Genomic DNA, 20,240 nt, shown 5'->3' with positions numbered 1-20,240 from the left:
CTCCAAGGGGGTTCATCCTCAAACACAAGACCCTCCCAACCCAGTAGACAGGCTCACGATCCTGGAATGTCCAGAGAGAAGGGGGCCTCCTTCTTTCTGATACCAGCCTCAGAAGATTCAAGATTCTTCTCATTCTCCCCTCCTCTCAGCTTTCCCAGCTTGGAAGCTTCATTTTCCATGAATTCATCCATGACCCTCAAATATAAAGAAGGTAAATTATTATTATTTTTTTAACATCTTTATTGGGGTATAATTGCTTTACAATGGTGTGTTAGTTTCTGCTTTATAACAAAGTGAATCAGTTATACATATACATATGTTCCCACATCTCTTCCCTCTTGCGTCTCCCTCCCTCCCACCCTCCCTATCCCACCCCTCCAGGCTGTCACAAAGCACCGAGCCGATATCCCTGTGCCATGCGGCTGCTTCCCACTAGCTATCTACCTTACGTTTGTTAGTGTGTATATGTCCATGACTCTCTCTCGCCCTGTCACAGCTCACCCTTCCCCCTCCCCATATCCTCAAGTCCGTTCTCCAGTAGGTCTGTGTCTTTATTCCTGTCTTACCCCTAGGTTCTTCATGACATTTTTTCCCCTTAAATTCCATATATATGTGTTAGCATACGGTATTTGTCTCTTTCTTTCTGACTTACTTCACTCTGTATGACAGACTCTAGGTCTATCCACCTCATTACAAATAGCTCCATTTCGTTTCTTTTTATGGCTGAGTAATATTCCATTGTATATATGTGCCACATCTTCTTTATCCATTCATCCGACGATGGGCACTTAGGTTGTTTCCATCTCTGGGCTATTGTAAATAGAGCTGCAATGAACATTTTGGTACATGACTCTTTTTGAATTTTGGTTTTCTCAGGGTATATGCCCAGTAGTGGGATTGCTGGGTCATATGGTAGTTCTATTTGTAGTTTTTTAAGGAACCTCCATACTGTTCTCCATAGTGGCTGAACCAATTCACATTCCCACCAGCAGTGCAAGAGTGTTCCCTTTTCTCCACACCCTCTCCAGCATTTATTGTTTCTAGATTTTTTGATGATGGCCATTCTGACTGGTGTGAGATGATATCTCATTGTAGTTTTGATTTGCATTTCTCTAATGATTAATGATGTTGAGCATTCTTTCATGTGTTTGTTGGCAGTCTGTATATCTTCTTTGGAGAAATGTCTATTTAGGTCTTCTGCCCATTTTTGGATTGGGTTTTTTGTTTTTTTGTTATTGAGCTGCATGAGCTGCTTGTAAATTTTGGAGATTAATCCTTTGTCAGTTGCTTCATTTGCAAATATTTTCTCCCATTCTGAGGGTTGTCTTTTGGTCTTGTTTATGGTTTCCTTTGCTGTGCAAAAGCTTTGAAGTTTCATTAGGTCCCATTTGTTTATTTTTGCTTTTATTTCCATTACTCTAGGAGGTGGGTCAGAAAGGATCTTGCTGTGCTTTATGTCATAGAGTGTTCTACCTATGTTTTCCTCTAAGAGTTTGATAGTTTCTGGCCTTATATTTAGGTCTTTAATCCATTTTGAGCTTATTTTTGTGTATGGTGTTAGGGAGTGATCTAATCTCATACTTTTACATGTATCTGTCCAGTTTTCCCAGCACCACTTATTGAAGAGGCTGTCCTTTCTCCACTGTACATTCCTGTCACCTTTATCAAAGATAAGGTGACCATATGTGTGTGGGTTTATCTCTGGGCTTTCTATCCTGTTCCATTGATCTATCTTTCTGTTTTTGTGCCAATACCATACTCTCTTGATTACTGTAGCTTTGTAGTATAGTCTGAAGTCAGGGAGCCTGATTCCTCCAGCTCCTTTTTTCGTTCACAAGATTGCTTTGGCTATTCGGGGTCTTTTGTGTTTCCATACAAATTGCGAATTTTTTTTGTTCTAGTTCTGTAAAAAATGCCAGTGGTAGTTTGATAGGGATTGCATTGAATCTATAGATTGCTTTGGGTAGTAGAGTCATTTTCACAATGTTGATTCTTCCAATCCAAGAACACGGTATATCTCTCCATCTATTTGTATCATCTTTAATTTCTTTCACCAATGTCTTATAATTTTCTGTATACAGGTCTTTTGTTTCCTTAGGTAGGTTTATTCCTAGATATTTTATTCTTTTTGTTGCAATGGTAAATGGGAGTGTTTTCTTGATTTCACTTTCAGATTTTTCATCATTAGTGTATAGGAATGTCAGAGATTTCTGTGCATTAATTTTGTATCCTGCTACTTTACCAAATTCATTGATTACCTCTAGTAGTTTTCTGGCAGCATCTTTAGGATTCTCTATGTATAGTATCATGTCATCTGCAAACAGTGACAGCTTTACTTCTTCTTTTCCGATTTGGATTCCTTTTATTTCCTTTTCTTCTCTGATTGCTGTGGCTAAAACTTCCAAAACTATGTTGAATAAGAGGGTGAGAGTGGGCAACCTTGTCTTGTTCCTGATCTTAGTGGAAATGCTTTCAGTTTTTCACCATTGAGGATGATGTTGGCTGTAGGCTTGTCATATATGGCCTTTATTATGTTGAGGAAAGTTCCCTCTATGCCTACTTTCTGCAGGGTTTTTATCATAAATTGCTGTTGAATTTTGTCAAAAGCTTTCTCTGCATCTATTGAGATGATCATATGGTTTTTCTCCTTCAATTTGTTAATATGGTTTATCACATTGATAGATTTGCATACATTGAAGAATCCTTGCATTCCTGGAATAAACCCCACTTGATCATGGTGTGTGATCCTTTTAATGTGCTGTTGGATTCTGTTTGCTAGTATTTTGTTGAGGATTTTTGCATCTATGTTCATCAGTGATATTGGCCTGTAGTTTTCTTTCTTTGTGACATCCTTGTCTGGTTTTGGTATCAAGGTGATGGTGGCCTCGTAGAAGGAATTTGGGAATGTTCCTCCCTCTGCTATATTTTGGAAGAGTTTGAGAAGGATAGGTGTTAGCTCTTCTCTAAATGTTTGATAGAATTCGCCTGTGAAGCCATCTGGTCCTGGGCTTTTGTTTGTTGGAAGATTTTTAATCACAGTTTCAATTTCAGTGCTTGTGATTGGTCTGTTCATATTTTCTATTTCTTCCTGATTCAGTCTTGGCAGGTTGTGCATTTCTAAGAATTTGTCCATTTCTTCCAGATTGTCCATTTTATTGGCATAGAGTTGCTTGTAGTAATCTCTTATGATCTTTTGTATTTCTGCAGTGTCAGTTGTTACTTCTCCTTTTTCATTTCTAATTCTATTGATTTGAGTCTTCTCCCTTTTTTCCTTGATGAGTCTGGCTAGTGGTTTATCTGTTTTGTTTATCTTCTCAAAGAACCAGCTTTTAGTTTTATTGATCTTTGCTATTGTTTCCTTCATTTCTTTTTCATTTATTTCTGATCTGATTTTTATGATTTCTTTCCTTCTGCTAGCTTTGGGGTTTTTTTGTTCTTCTTTCTCTGACTGCTTGAGGTGCAAGGTTAGGTTGTTTATTCAAGATGTTTCCTGCTTCTTAAGGTGGGCTTGTATTGCTATAAACTTCCCCCTTAGAATGGCTTTTGCTGCATCCCATAGGTTTTGGGTCGTTGTGTCTCCATTGTCATTTGTTTCTAGGTATTTTTTTATTTCCTCTTTGATTTCTTCAGTGATCTCTTCATTATTAAGTAGTGTATTGTTTAGCCTCCATGTGTTTGTATTTTTTACAGATCTTTTCCTGTAATTGATATCTAGTCTTATGGCGTTGTGGTCGGAAAAGATACTTGATACAATTTCAATTTTCTTAAATTTACCAAGGCTTGATTTGTGACCCAAGATATGATCTATCCTGGAGAATGTTCCATGAGCACTTGAGGAAAATGTGTATTCTGTTGTTTTTGGATGAAGTGTTGTATAAATGTCAATTAAGTCCATCTTTTTTAATGTATCATTTAAAGCTTGTGTTTCCTTTTTTATTTTCATTTTGGATGATATGTCCATGGGTGAAAGTGGGGTGTTAAAGTCCCCTACTATGAATGTGTTACTGTCAATTTCCCCTTTTATGGCTGTTAGTATTTGCCTTATGTATTGAGGTGCTCATATGTTGGGTGCATAAATATTTACAATTGTTATATCTTCTTCTTGGATTGATCCCTTAATCATTATGTAATGTCCTTCTTTGTCTCTTCTAATAGTCCTTATTTTAAAGTCTATTTTTGTCTGATATGAGAATTGCTACTCCAGCTTTCTTTTGGTTTCCATTTGCATGGAATATCTTTTTCCATCCCCTTACTTTCAGTCTGTATGTGTCTCTAGGTCTGAAGTGGGTCTCTTGTAGGCAGCATATATAAGGGTCTTGTTTTTGTATCCATTCAGCCAATCTGTGTCTTTTGGAGGGAGCATTTAGTCCATTTACATTTAAGGTAATTATCGATATGTATGTTCCTATTCCCATTTTCTAAATTGTTTGGGGTTCGTTATTATAGGTCTTTTCCTTCTCTTGTGTTTCTTGTCTAGAGAAGTTCTTTTAGCATTTGTTGTAGAGCTGGTTTGGTGGTGCTGAACTCTCTCAGCTTTTGCTTGTCTGTAAAGGTTTTAATTTCTCCATCAAATCTGAATGAGATTCTTGCTGGTTAGAGTAGTCTTGGTTGCAGGTTTTTCTCCTTCATCACTTTCAGTATGCCCTGCCACTCCCTTCTGGCTTGTAGGGTTTCTGCTGAGAGATCAGCTGTTAACCTTATGGGGATTCCCTTGTGTGTTATTTGTTGTTTTTCCCTTGCTGCTTTTAATATGCTTTCTTTGTATTTAATTTTTGACAGCTTGATTAATATGTGTCTTGGCGTATTTCTCCTTGGACTTATCCTGTATGGGACTCTCTGTGCTTCCTGGACTTGATTAACTATTTCCTTTCCCATATTAGGGAAGTTTTCAACTATAATCTCTTCAAATATTTTCTCAGTCCCTTTCTTTTTCTCTTCTTCTTCTGGAATCCCTATAATTCGAATGTTGGTGTGTTTAATGTTGTCCCAGAGGTCTCTGAGACTGTCCTCAGTTCTTTTCATTCTTTTTTTTTTATTCTGCTCTGCATTAGTTATTTCCACTATTTCATCTTCCAGGTCACTTATCTGTTCTTCTGCCTCAGTTATTCTGCTATTGATCCCATCTAGAGTACTTTTAATATCATTTATTGTGTTGTTCATCGTTGCTTGTTTCATCTTTAGTTCTTCTAGGTCCTTGTTAACTGTTTCTTGCATTTTGTCCATTCTATTTCCATGATTTTGGATCATCCTTACTATCATTATTCTGAATTCTTTTTCAGGTAGACTGCCTAGTTCCTCTTCATTTGTTAGGTCTGGTGCATTTTTATCTTGCTCCTTTATCTGCTGTGTGTTTTTCTGTCTTCTCATTTTGCTTATCTTACTGTGTTTGAGGTCTCCTTTTTGCAGGCTGCAGGTTTGTAGTTCCCGTTGTTTTTGATGTCTGTCTCCAGTGGCTAAGGTTGGTTCAGTGGGTTGTGTAGGCTTCCTGGTGGAGGGGACTAGTGCCTGTGTTGTGGTGGATGAGGCTGGATCTTGTCTCTCTAGTGGGCAGGTTCACATCTGGCGGTGTGTTTTGGGGTGTCTGTGGCCTTATTATGATTTTAGGCAGCCTCTCTGCTAATGGGTGGGGTTGTGTTCCTGTTTTGCTAGTTGTTTGGCATAGGTTGTCCAGCACTGTAGCTTGCTGGTCGTTGAGTGAAGCTGGGTGCTGGTGTTAAGATGGAGGTCTCTGGGAGATTTTTGCCGTTTGATATTATGTGGAGCTGGGAGGCCTCTTGTTGACCAGTGTCCTGAAGTTGCCTCTCCCACCTCAGAGGCAGAGCCCTGACTCCTGGCTGGAGCACCAAGAGCCTTTCATCCACACGGCTCAGAATAAAAGGGAGGAAAAGTAGAGAGAATCAGTAGAAGTATGAAGAAAGAAAGAAAGAAAGAAAGAAAGGAGGGAAGGAAGGAAGGAAGGAAGAAAGAAGCAAAGAAGGAAAGAAGGCATGAAGGAAAGAAAGGAGGGAGGGAGGGAGGGAGGAAGGAAGGAAGGAAAAAAGACAGAAAGAAAGAAGATACAGTAAAATAAAATTAAGTATAATAAAGTTATTGAATTAAAAATTAATTATTTTGGAAAAAAAAAAGGGACGGATAGAACCTTAGGACAAATGTTGGAAGCAAAGCTATACAGACAAAATCTTACACAGAAGCATACACATACACACTCACAAAAAGAGGTAAAGGGGAAAAAAATCATAAATCTTGCTCTCAGAGACCACCTCCTCAATTTGGGATGATTCGTTGTCTAAAGTTGGGAAGGAAGGAAAGAAAGAAAGAAAGAAAGAAAGGAAAGAAAGAAAGAAAGAAAGAAAGAAAGAGAAAGAAAGAAAAGTATAATAAAGTTATTAAAATTAAAATTAATTATTAAGAAAAAAATTTTTAAAAAAAACCATGGACGGATAGAACCCTAGGACAAATGGTGGAGCAAAACTATACAGACAAGATCTCACACAGAAGCATACACATACACATTCACAAAAAGAGGAAAAGGGGAAAAAAATCATAGATCTTGCTCTCAAAGCCCACCTCCTCAATTTGGGATGATTCCTTGTCTATTCAGGTATTCCACAGATGGAGGTACATCAAGTTGATTGTGGAGCTTTAATCCGCTGCTTCTGAGGCTGCTGGGAGAGATTTCCCTTTCTCTTCTTTGTTCTCACAGCTCCTGGGGCTCAGCTTTGGATTTGGCCCCGCCTCTGCGTGTAGGTCGCCGGAGGCCGTCTGTTCTTCACTCAGACAGGACGGAGTTAAAGGAGCCGCTGATTCCGGGGCTCTGGCTCACTCAGGCCGGGGGGGAGGGAGGGGCACTGCGTGCGGGGCGGGCCTGCGGCGGCAGAGGCCGGCGTGACGTTGCACGGCGCCCGCCGTGCGTTCTCCCGGGGAAGTTGTCCCTGGATCCCGGGAACCTGGCAGTGGCGGGCTGCGCAGGCTCCGCGGAAGAGTGGTGTGGATAGTGACCTGTGCTCGCACACAGGCCCCTTGGTGGCGGCAGCAGCAGCCTTAGCGTCTCCCGCCCGTCCCTGGGGTCCGTGCTTTTAGCCGCGGCTCACGCCCGTCTCTCAAAGGTAAATTATTAACACTTAATTACGATGCCTTTGTAGAAGCAAGAAAAATATTTAAATATAACAGAGTGAAAAAACAGAAGATGAAATGATGTCTATACTGTGATTACAATTATGAAACATTATGCAAATGAATGAAAGACTGTAAAGTAATGATAGAAAATGAAAACAGAAATTGTTAGGGTAGTAGCAGTGTGGCGAGTTCTCCTCTCCTGCAACAAAAGCTTATTTCATATTGCTCTTGTTGCTTATCAATCAAAAATATTCAATCAAAATGAAAGAACAGTCATTTTGCCTGAGGAGGACAGGGTTAGTTATCTCTACTGGGTTTGTTTCTTACCTCTAGGCCTCCTGGAACTAGAAACTAGAATCTTAGCGGGTGCCAAGCACCTATCATGTTTGTACCTGTAAGCAGCATCTCATCCCAATTTTGTAAGGTAGATATGGTGTTTTAACACCAGATTTCAAAATCCATGTGTCAGCTGGGTTCGTTCCTTCTGGAATTTCTGAGGACAAATCTGTTCTGAGTCTCTCTCCTACTTTCTGGTGGTTGACAAAAATCCTAGGTGCCCCCTGGCTTGTAGTCATGCCACTTCAATCTCTGTCTCCGTCTTATGGCATTCTCCTTGTGTGTGTGTTCTCTTCTTATAAGGAAAATAGCCATAGTGGCTTAGGGACCACCCTAACCCAGTGTGACCTCATTTTAACTTGCTTACATCTGCAATAACCCTATTTCCAAATGAGGTCACATTCACAGGCACTGGAGCTAGGATTTCAACATCTTTTCAGGGGACAAAATTCTGAGCGGGACCTTCTGAAATCTTGATAGTACAGTTAGAGATTTTATAGGTACTAAATGAGGCAACAGATATTGGAACATCATTGTAACTCTCTTGAAAATGCACGTCGGATAATTGATGTATGAAAAAGCATCTCAAGTACCCTTGGAAATAGTTAAATAAGCAATGCCTGAAAGAATGTGAAAAATGGGTAATTTAAGCACAATAGATTGTAGCCCATCTTCTGTGAATGCTGGGTTCATCAAAAAGTGAATTTTTTAAAAAGCGAATTTAATTTTTAACTATGAGTACTAATTGGGGTCTAAAGCTGTTGACAGCCTCTTCCTGTCAAGGAAAGAGAGTTTAATTTGGTGGTAACTCAACATAACCTCCATTATATATCAGAATAATTTATTCATCCCCTTTGTCCCAGGGCAAGTAATGAAATAGATTCACACACACACAGGCACATAGTAATTACAAAGAGAGCAACATGGGCAACTTAGTGTTAGAGAAAACGAGAGTCAATTGTAATTTGTACATTTTTCTCTCAAGTATTTTTTCAGCTCTGACAATCATTTCCATGATTTGGATTCAATCATTTGATCCTAACTTTTGCTGCAAAATCAAAAGAAATAATTTAATTTGCTCATTGCACTGTCTGAACATTGCTCTTTACATTATCCAAATTTAAACTCTATGCCACATGACAGGAAAATTAAATTTTCTCATTGTTAAAAATGATCAGAATAATTCAGAAGCATGCCTCCAGGTTACAGTTTCTCTAATTACCTTGTATTTTGAATTCTTAATTAATTATATTCTGAGACATGAAAAAGTCCCTTTGTGCTCAGAGCCCATCCTCAGCTTTTTCCTGTGCTAGGTGAATTATTTACACAGTAAATCTTATCACTGCATTTCAGTTTTGCCCCTGAAGTTGCTGCCCTTTTGGTCATTTTAATCTCATTCCTCTCAGAGTCAATTTCCTACCATCTAGAACAAGCATTCAGACAGTTAGCCTCCCCACATACCAAGATCTCGTCACCTGTCACTGAATTCCTTTGTGACCTAGTTAAATGACATTCTTTTTTTGGGTGGGGTGGGGTGGTCACAGGAATGATACAGCCTTAAAAATCTCTGCCTGGGGCTTCCCTGGTGGCGCAGTGGTTGAGAGTCCGCCTGCCGATGCAGGGGACACGGGTTTGTGTCCCAGTCCGGGAGGATACCACATGCCGCAGAGCGGCTGGGCCCGTGAGCCATGGCCCCTGAGCCTGCATGTCCGGAGCCTGTGCTCCGCAATGGGAGAGGCCACAACAGTGAGAGGCCCGCGTACCGCAAAAAAAAAAAAAAAAAAAAATCTATGCCTGGAGAAGGAGCTCCTGAAATTGATCAGGGGCTCGACTTCATTAGAAAATAACTGGGTGAGAGAAAGGATGGGCCTCAACACGGATGTGCAGCCGCATCAAGGCCCCGTACCTCTTATCTGTGCAAAACACATTTATTTAAATAAGAGGCTGGATAATGCGCCGAAGAGTTTTCTGGCAAAGCATGACTCCAGAGAACACCAGAGCATTAACTCAAAGGATGTGTCTTTTTTATTAATAGCTTTAATCTTTATGAACTGAACTGTTCCTCTAGCAGCCAGACTAGTTGGGGCTCTTGGAAATGATGAAAGCTGCTTCTATACAGGAGGACCAGGATGAACATTAGGAGAAATCATATGTGGCTACGATTGGAGTGTTTCTTATTTGTCAGACACTGTATGCATTGCATCATTGTCTTCCTGTAACCTGCCCATCTTGCAGATGAAGCAACTGAAGTACATACAGAGTGATTAAGGAACTCACCCAAGTTCACACAGCTGGTATGTATCAGAGTCCAAGTCAAAAGTCCAGCCGTGCTTCCCAGACATTCATGTACATACATACGTATCACCTGGAGAACTTAACATGCAGATTCTGATTCAGTGGGGCTGGGATTCTGTACTTCTAGCAAGCTCCCTGCTGAGGTTGATGCTGCTGGCCCATGGACCACTGTCTGAGAAGCAGGATGGTAGAGCCTAACTCCACAGCCTCTAAAGCAATACATTATAGTTCCTGTCGATGGTCTTTTTTGTTTTCAACTGACAGAATCTCATATGGAAATTCATGTCTTAAGGCTTCCTTTGAGTTTTTCTACATCACACAGATAATCTTCAGGTTCAAGGTTGTGGAATAATGATGGCTCAGACACAGACTGACGTTATGAGAACCTCAGCATTCAAGCTCTGTAGAATCTGCTTACGTTTTTCTTGCCAAAATCTGTCTTGCCTGGACCCTCCTGTTCACATGTACAGCCTGAAAGCCAGGCACTTAGTGTTCCAGTGAGAATGAGTTCTAGGCGGTTCTGCCAGTCAGCTGTCTGGCCTTCCTCTGTGAGCCCTGCCCTGCACAGGCAGAGAACAGTGGCACAGGTGACAATATTTATAGAGACTTAATGGGTCATTCCTCATGGTGGCAGCAAGTTGCCGTAGCGGTCCCCAACCTAGGAGCTCCTAAGAATCTACAGCAGCAGTATGGCCTCTGGAACATGGGGCCAGCTCCATGTACTTGGTGGAGAGAGTGAGTTATATGTTGCTACATACTGTGTGTAACTATTGGTGGGATTATTATTTGATGAAATCATTTTGAAAGCAATTAAAGTGGGAGAAACACTCAGACTTAAAAATGGACATATTCTTTGACCAAAAAATTCTGCTTCCAGAATCCATCCTTCAGAAATCCTAACACATGTGTACATTTACATAAGAATGTTTGTGAGAGCCTTGTCTGTAATATCCAAACATTAAAGCAGTCCATCTAGAAGAGCATGATTAACTTATATGTGGAATCTAAAAAGTAAAACCAACGAATGAATATAACAAAATAGAAACACGTTCACAGATATAGAGAAGAAACTAGTTGTTACGAGTGGGGAGAGGGAGGGGGAGAGGGACAAAATAGGTGTGTGGAATTAAGAGATACAAACTACAGGGCTTCCCTGGTGGCACAGTGGTTGAGAGTCCGCCTGCCGATGCAGGGGACGCAGGTTCGTGCCCCGGTCCGGGAAGATCCCACATGCTGCAGAGCGGCTGGGCCCGTGAGCCATGGCCCCTGAGCCTGCACGTCTGGAGCCTGTGCTCCGCAACGGGAGAGGTCACAGCAGTGAGAGGCCCGCATACTGCAAAAAAAAAAAAAAATGAAGGCTCAACTCTGCCTTCTGGTCTAATGGGGGAGCCAGTGGTCTGCTGGTGTTGGCTTATACTGCTTTTCTAGAGTCCCAGGAATCTGTGTGCCAGTTCACACTACCTTGGTAGTTTGAAACCAGCCATGATACAAGTGTTTCTATTGAAACCCAGCAGGACGCTGTGGGGTTCCTGGGCATGGAAGTCTTTCTGTGTCCCCCGCTTCTTGTTTGTAGGGAATAGGCTTCAGCCTCCATGACCTTCCCTGAGTTCCAAACGGTAGGTTCAAGCAGTTGTTAATCAGGGAAGGGAGGGGATGCAGAGACAAGGGAGAAGCCACCAAGAAACAATAGTGCAGCCTTGGGACAGGATCCTGGTTCTGCCTCAAGGGATACACATAACAGTATCTGCAGAACTCAAAGCCCCAACAAATGGAGGATGTTAACTACTTGATGAAGTATTCTTCATTCCAGAGAGAAGGTCACAGTTTGATAACCTCAGGAGAACCACAGAAGCTCATCAGGAGACCACCTGAGACCAGATTAAAGGACTGCACACCCTGATTCTCATCAGCAACCCCACCCTTGAACCACTGCTATAAAACTCTTCACCAAATTCCCCAGGGTTGGGACACACAGTGTTGAAGGGCATGAGCCCACTGTATCCCCCTTTGCCTGGCAAGCAATAAAACTCTTCTTTTCTACTTCACCCAAAACTCTGTCTCCAAGATTCGATCTGGCACTGGTGCACAGAGGCTGAGTTTTCTGCATCGATACCACGGAAGTTGGCAAATGCAGCAAATTGGTGCACCCTCTCTTTTATCCAGTTCTTAAGCATTTACGTGCCTACCAATACGTGGATGGACAAGTAACCAGAGGATGCAGCACACCTAACTCTGCCCACGGTAAGGATTTCCAGTAAGAAGAGACTGAATGCCTAGCCAGGGGACAGTGGCTCCAGGCTCCAGGATACTGGTCAGGGGCAGGTAGGTGGAGTTTTGCTGCTGGTGCAGGCAGGGCCAACTCCAGGGGTGGCCCAGGGCCTGAGGAGGGGCCTTTATGCAGCTGGTGCTCAGACAGTATGGTTCTTACAGCAGGACCTCGCCTTCCCTCACCAAGGCTGGGCAGAGGGTGCCCTTCCCCTTCTGGAGTCCTTCCTGGTCTCAAGCTAACCTCTTGTAATGTCACTTCTTTAAAGGTCAGTTTGTCCCTCCTCCCCAACTTGTCCTGTATATGTTTTGACTTTCACTTTGTATAAAAAAATTTCTAGAGCTCTGGTCTTTGGAGGAAAACTCAAGTGCTAATTGTGGCCCAAGCTTTTGGATTTTTTTTTTTTTTTTTTGAGGGGGGACGAGGCTTGTTGGAAAAAGCTGCCTAGAATGCGTGGGGATGTGTTTACGAATGAGTTCTGCAGAGATGTGGCTCGACGACCCTTATTTGCTCAAATCTCGAGCACTGTTTTCGTTCTAATCAGGAGAAAACCCTACAGGGTGTGTGCCCGGTAAGAAGCTACAGAAAGTTCCAGCACAGTTGCACCAGAGCCAATGGAAATCTTTCTGGAGGTAAGAAGTTTCTGAGAAAACTACCATCCCTACAAATGTAAGTGCCGTGGGAGCAATTAGCTGAAGACAAAAAAAAGGCAACACTTAAAAAGAGTCAACACAATTGCTAATTTCATTTTTTTCTTTTTACTTGAAAACTTGTTTTAACCATCAAATTTTGGCAGTTACAAACCTGTACACTGTTGGGTTTTTTTTTTTTTTTTTGGCTGTCTTTTTTTGTTTTTCTTTTATTTTTTAGAAAAAGAACACAAGAGTGAATACTGCCAACAGCATTATATGCACAAAAAAATCTATTTCCGTAAGGGACAAGACCCACTTTAAGTGTTAGCTTTCCCTTTGCATAACGTTTGGTGTGTGATGTATGTGCAAGTTTAGGTGAGTGCACATGTGTGTGAAGAAATGATGTAATTCATTCTGAATCTGAAATGGCATAAGAATCAGGTATTTAGTAACTGAGCAAAACACACTTGTTTTCTAAAATATCAATAAAAGCATTTTCTTGGAAACAGAGAGAGTTAAATGAAAATAGTAGAACCAAAGAAAGGTTACAGTACTTTTTGAAATGTTTTCAGAACATCATTTTCAAATGTAAAATGCTTTGTGTGTGTGTGTAGTTACCTCAGAAGTTTGCAGAACAACAGCATGGATGACTTAGAATTATATTCGACCCCCCAAATTAAAGCATCCTGATAGGCATCAAATACAGTATATCTACAAAAGCCTGGAAAATTGAAACCATTATATACAATTTTATAAACATTTTAAACACCAAAACATACATCCTTTACAAACCAGCCTGTTTGTAACAGGTAAATTTACAAGACAATCTCTCTGATACAGTGCTTAAAAAGAACTGCTTCCACTTCCAAACACATTTGAACACATTTGTCACTTCCCAAAATGCAGTATTATGGGCTCATAAAATTGTTAAATAGTAGCAATTCAGGTATTTGCTTGCCAGAAGGGTACTACAGTACATACTAATGGGTCCAAACACGCTCCAAATGACTCTATGATTCTCGAGTGCATTCTAAACACTGGAAGAGACTAATTATGGCCTTTGTGTAATATTACATACTTGTAATTATTGCTTTTTCATTATTACATAAGGAAAGAAAATCTTATTCTTTTCCTGTCTCTTAGCTAGCTGGCTAAATGTTAACTGATGCCAAATCCACACATGGAGACTTTAAACCCCAGAACTATACAACCAGAAGCTTAAAGACATTGTGGATTTCCACCAGAATACTGTGCAGTTGAACATTGCAGGACAAAACCCAACACAAACACAGAACCCGCCTTCTCACAGACCACACAAAATGATGACGCTAAAGAAATGCCTCTTCAAATCTCCATTTCTCATGGTTTGAAGCTAAAAACATAAAACATAAAAGCCTAACCACTTTAGCAATATCTGTGCACTGGGAAGGCAGCCGAGTGGACAGCCCAGACAATTATCTGGGCAACCCATGCAAAATGAACACCAGATCTTCCTGAATTATTTCCCATGAAAGTGCTTTCTGGGTCCTAAGTGATTTATTTTGCTAATGTCTATTCCCCGACGTTGATTATGTAGACTCAGCATTAGTGGGGGCAGTGGGCGGGGTGAGGGCGGGAAGTAAACAGGAGTTGGCCAATAGTGTTTTCCTTGCTTTTTTTCCCAGGCTCTGCTAGTGATTCCCTAGGGTGGTTCCAGGTAAGTTCCAGGAATGCATCATCAATTCCCTTTCTAGGTCTTCACCCTGATTGTCTGATAGGGTAAACCTCAGATGCATAGACCTGACCTATTCATATCACTAAGTCTACCTCAATGGCATTTCATGAACTGGCAGGATATGAGTACATGGAAAGCTGGCGTGGAACGAAACTCAGCAGAAAAATACTCATAGAAGAGAGCAAATAAATTCAACACCTATTTTATTTATCTTTTACAGCCCTATAGCTTCTGCTTACTATATGACAAACATCACTAGTCCAGCTATCCTCAACCTAATCAGAATGTGTGCAATGCAAGTAAAATGCCTACAATAGGCTATGGAAAATGGCTTCCAGAGGTAGCACATACATGTTAGAAAAATATGTATGGGAAAGATACAAATTGGCTTAAATCTTTCCCCCGTGGTTCAGCACGGTGAATGGGTTAGGAATAAACACCAGGGTGGGGATGGGGGAAAAGGAAGAAAAATAAATGCACCTAGTAGGTAATATAATCAAAGTTTTACTGAATTTGCTGACTGGTCTTAGTTTCATTCTGTAATTATCATCCCATCCTCATTTTAGTAAACATTCATTTGGCGAAAGCAGTTTTGATAGATGTCCAAAGAAATGTGTGAATTCTGTAACTGTACCTTTCCTATGGGGGCTGCAAGGAAACCTAGGATCATGAGGCTTCCAGAAAAATACTCTCCATGAGTTCTCTCTTCTAGTATATTCCAAAGCAGGAATGGTGAGAAATCAGAAGGTCTAGCAGAAGCAGGCCAAATGGATGGGTTCTAGTTCTTGTTCAGCTACTTACCTTCCTGTGTGAGCTTGGGGAAGTCCCTTCCCCTCTCTGGGTATGTTTATTTTTTTATAAAATAAGGGGATTGGACAAGCAGACCTTAAGGACCCTTCCAGCACTTGAATCAGTGGTCACCCCACCTAGTTCCATCTTGGCCTGACTGCAAACCATTTCAGAATCTACTGGGAAAGCTATCCAAAAAGTGAAAAGATATCACGAGTTTAAAGATAATGAATCGAAGTATGACACAAGGTTATCTGGGATACATTTAGCTACGGAGCTACTCTGCAGAAAATCGGGGAAGATATCCTGAAGAAAGAGGTATTTTATACAGGTCAGAGCCAAGAGTGGGCACAATTTTCATGGGTGATTTCACAACCGCATTAGGGTCTATTTATTCCTTCATTACTGTGTTGGTTAGGCACTCTGCCTGGAGGGGATGCTGTGTAAGCAGGACTGACTCATGGGCATTAATCTTCTAATATTTCCTGGGGGCAAGAAATGAATTGTTGGTTTTACTTTGATTGTTTTTTATGTCATTGCATTATCGAAAGTGTAGCAGCAGTTCTATTCTAGACCATTAGTTCGTCATTTTCTCCATGATTCTTGCAAATGGTTTCTTACATAAGAGAAATATCAAAGACTTTATTCTCCCAAGCAGCCTTAGTGAAATTCATTTATTTCAAGACCACAGTGCAGATAATGCTTCCATGAGTAGGTCTGACTAGGAGATAGGAAGAGGAGAAAAGCTGAGAAACCTGTGAAGTTTATGCATATACTCAGGAAGCTTGGGAATGAAAAGGAGTTTTTTTTTTTTTTTCTTAACCATGATCTTTCAGAAACACTGACTCCTGCAAAGAAGTGGATTGAACACAACTGAAGCAATTAAAAATATGTCTGAGTGGATGACACACAGAGCAGGACAGTACGGTGGACACACCAATGCCATATGTCATCAGAAACTGTGGACACAGAGATTTGCTCATATGCAGACAGTGCAAATATGCATTTATTTAACCATGGCCGCTGCGCCCGTGGCCACGATCTGATTGAAGCAAAAGAGGAAAGTCACTCAACTCGTCAACTTTAAGCTTCGACTACCGGGTTTTTGTATTTCCAGTGGGCTGATTCTCCTGTCAAATTTGGAAACTCAAGGCTGAAGCCCACAGGTCAGATGAGAGGAGAACCCCAGGTGTAATGAAACTTTACACATTTTTCGAATGAGAGTTTAGTTCTGGAAAATTATAACAAAATACAGTTTTTTTTTTCCCTAAGAAAGCACAGTTTTGCTTCAAGTTCATATAAATGGCAGTACCAAAATAAAGTTAACTGAACCAGAATAAAATACGGCATTTGGTGTTTCTCTAATATCATCAAGATCAGAGAAATTGGAAGGTTGGCCTCATTGGCAGGATTTTTAACATAGTCTATATCCTAAAACCTTCCCGTCAGCTTTCCTCAAGAGCAGCCTTATTGAGTGCAAGCACATATTTGTACATAGGACCAGAAACACACACTATTATAATTTACACACATGAACTATCTACTTTCTTCTCCTTTTTAAAAAACGTAATTGCATTTATAGTGATGATGCTAACAGTTTAAAACAACACGTACCTTTTGTCTGCATTATCAAGAATTGTGATTATCTAGCTGAAAACTTTGAAAGTATTATATTTTCTTTTTTTTCCCTGAATTTGTGAATTCTGCTTAAACCTCTCAATATCTCTCATTCTAGAGAACAATGTACCAAAATATTCCTTTATTTGTCTTTTTATTTCCTGATTCTCAGAACAAAGCCCAATTTCTGCAGCAATGTTAAAATTAAAGTTACAGCCAAGAATATTTACTGGAAAACACAAAGACAGATAATCACATTCTTTCTAATGTTTGCACAACCTACAAAATGGTACCCAAATACCCTCACGTATTCCTCTTCATTGATATCTTTCTCAAAGATCATAAAATCCAACTATATTATATTGGATGCTTAACACAAACAAACAAAAATAACTGAGCATACTAAACATGTTACCCAAACCTAATTTTATAGCTGAAAATTGGGCAGCTTATTAAAAAAAAAAAAAAAAGAGAGTTGATTTGAAAGCCTTCATCCCATTTTCTTATTTATTTAATAATATTTATTCCTCTTTTCTTTTGCCTAAGAGACTAACTTTTCCAACAATCGTAACTACTATTTTCATTCCCCCCTCCCCATTGGCTCAAAATTACATGCAACAATGCCTCTTGGCTTGTTGCCAGTTATTAATACTGCAAGGACCGATGCTGTAACACTTTTCCAGGGCACAGTACTGCACAAAGCCATACAGATGGACTGTATAACAATGGGTGAAATTGTTTCCCCCTTTAAAAACTAGGTGCGTCTTGTCGGTCACGAGCGCAGGGACGCACTGCCAGGGTGATGGGTCACCTCTCAGAAACAATTTCTGAACCTTTCCTTTTCAGCCAGCTAGAGTTGAGCTTGCTTGTGACAGTATGGCTCGGGAAGAAGTTCCCAGAAGAAAATACCGCATTTCCCGCTCGCTCAACACAGGACCCTTCGTGGAGATGCGAGCCCAGCCAGTCTCCCTCCGCGTTTCTGTAACAAACCGCGCGCGTCACCCGAGCGCATCCTCTACACTTGGGTCTGGTGCTGGGCCTCCATAAAGGGAATGTGAAGGCTGGCGAGGCTGAGCTCCCCGACGCTCTCATAGTCACTCATGGCTACTTCAGAGTCTTCGAAGCCGCAGCTGGCTGACACATCCGAGGACGAGGTGCCTCTGGAATTGTGCAAGGAGAGAGACACACTGTCTGCTGGGCCCGCTGCTGTCTCTGTGCCCTGGTTCATGCTCACGGCAAAAGTACTGAATTCACAGGTGGCGGGAGGGCCCACCAAATCCGTTTCGTTGGGGAAGGGGTGGGGAGGGAGGTACTGGCTGGGATGGAACTGGGGCCTTCTCCTGCAGTCTGGGCTCAGCGTGCTGGCCAGTGAGACTGGCTGGGAGGGCGGCAGGGCCTCATACTGGTCCGGGAAGTCCTCTGGCAGGGGTGGGGGCAGCTGGTCCTGACTCAAGAACTCCTCTTCGTGGGGGGGTGGGTACTCGCTGTCGATGTCGTAGCCGCCCAGGTAGTAATCGCTCTCCAACTCCCGCGTGCTGCCCTGGTGCGCCGAGCCTCCCTCCTGGTTCTCGTAGTTGGGTACCTCTTCTATGTCCGACAGGCGGGCCCCCGGCATCCAGTCAGAGGTGTCCCAGTGATAGGCTGTGAGAGAGAAGCCGTGTCAGTTAGTTTCCTCCAGAATGGAGCTGGAGTCAGGGCTCAGAAAGGAGCAGGCAAGGAACCTGACATGCAATTCTTAACATCCAGGAGACCCTAAGAAGCCAGGGTCACCCGCATGCTTTTTACAAGGGTCTCTCAGGACCAGCCATGCTCTGGCCCGGGAAGTACAAGGCAATGGCAACTCTGAGGATGACACCTGGTTGCTGCAGCATCTCCCACTCAGCCATGCCGGAAGCGATGGCCAGCGAGGGCGTGCCGAGCAAACAACAGTTCTAGAACCCTCTCTCCTCTTCCTAGCCATAGGCTAAGTGCACATCCAGGCTGGCAACATGCTCGAAGAGGTAGATGCATCAGCCGTCCTGTGGACCACAGGAGGGAGGGAGATGTGCGTGCAAACAAGTGAGTTGCTGGAGCAGGGGAGAGGCTGGGGGAGGGAAGATGCTGGGTTGGGACTTTCACCTTCAGTACCAAGCACACAAGACACCTGGAACATGCAAAATTCAGATCAAAGAAACTCAGAAAAGATGGAAGGAGAGTGACAGGGTAAGAACAAACTCAGCAATTCCAAACGCGTAAGTAACATATTATGCTGGGGGCATGGCAGAATCACCTCGGTTGTAGTTCTGTCCTTGATCCGTGACAGACACTGTTTAAATACAAAGTGAGAAGTAAAACTGACAGTCCAAGTCATGTGAAGAAGGTACAATAGAACATTTTAGAGGATGTAAAAAAATGTTCCTATTTTTCCTTGTTGTTATTTGCGAAATGAAAAGATAAGTCGCATCTGTACCAGGCCCTAATAGTATTAAATCACTAATAAAAGTTACCCGATTGAAATCAGTTCCCATAATATTGTAGTTTTGAATGATTTCTTAAATATCCCCAGCTCACAGTAGGTGCTCAATCAATACATGTTGAATGTAAGAATGAATTTAGTATTAATCTGGATTTCGATTAAGTGGGTACTCTTCTCTCGGAAGGGATTTTATAAAAAGGGTACCTCACATATGAAAAGAACTATGACCTGGATTTTTTTTCGAAATTGTAAAATTCACTCCAATCCAGAGAGAGACGTTCAGCGTCTCATTGAAACTACCTGTACCGCCCCCTCTGCTGCCAACTGATTAAAATCACCTCTAGTTCATAAAATAAATAAGCTACAAAGCTATATTGTACAGCACAGGAAACATAGACAATATTTTACAATAACTATAAATGGAGTATAACCTTCAAATATTGTGAATCGCTACATTGTACACGTGAAACTTATATAACATTGTACTATACTATACTTCAATAAAAAAAAAGTCACCCCTAGTTCAAAGTAACAAGGAAGTGATATATCCAAAAGGTTAACTCTGCACAAAGAAATGCTATGGAAGAAAACAGTAAATACCTTCATTCTCTATAGTGTCAACTACATTGTTGACAAGCTGAATGACAGTCACTATGGATGCTTGTGGCCAGGAAAAGAAGACAGGAGGGAGGAGAAGGACAGCTTCAGGTTAGTTATGTATTTTAAACATACATTCACTTGTCTTAACAACAACAATGGTAACAACAAAGGCACGGCATGCAAACACCCAAAGCTTCCCATAGCCCATCCATTGGACTCCAGGGGGCACTTTCATCCCCCTGGCTTCTCGGAGGAAGGGAAACAGCAACAAATCCGGGGCCAGTCCTCCTGAAAGGCACGATCGGCAGGAATTGCTGGGTCATAAATTCACACCTCGTGGCCCAGTGAAATCAATCTAGGAAGGCAAAGGCCATAAGCTTATGCTAATTTCTCATTAGTGACTCCCAAAGGCTCCAAGGA

The 20,240-nt window shown here is 41.6% G+C and overlaps 1 protein-coding gene across 1 annotated transcript in view; it reads right to left on the bottom strand.

The window, feature by feature from the left end:
• Window positions 1-12,831: 12,831 nt before the first annotated feature.
• Window positions 12,832-20,240, bottom strand: part of FAT3 (FAT atypical cadherin 3) — a 707,842-nt gene continuing 700,433 nt past the window's right edge. Inside the window, exons 26-28 of the mRNA XM_030883783.2 lie at window positions 19,821-19,880; window positions 19,035-19,070; window positions 12,832-18,406 (exon numbers count right to left, since the gene is read on the bottom strand). Of these exons, the coding sequence (XP_030739643.2) occupies window positions 17,781-18,406; window positions 19,035-19,070; window positions 19,821-19,880 (722 nt within the window). The 3' untranslated portion in view covers window positions 12,832-17,780. The remainder of the gene's footprint in view (window positions 18,407-19,034; window positions 19,071-19,820; window positions 19,881-20,240) is intronic.

This window comes from Globicephala melas, chromosome 8, assembly GCF_963455315.2.
Source record: "Globicephala melas chromosome 8, mGloMel1.2, whole genome shotgun sequence".
Classification (NCBI taxonomy): Eukaryota; Metazoa; Chordata; class Mammalia; order Artiodactyla; family Delphinidae; genus Globicephala; species Globicephala melas.
This window is presented reverse-complemented; position numbering and strand designations above follow the sequence as displayed.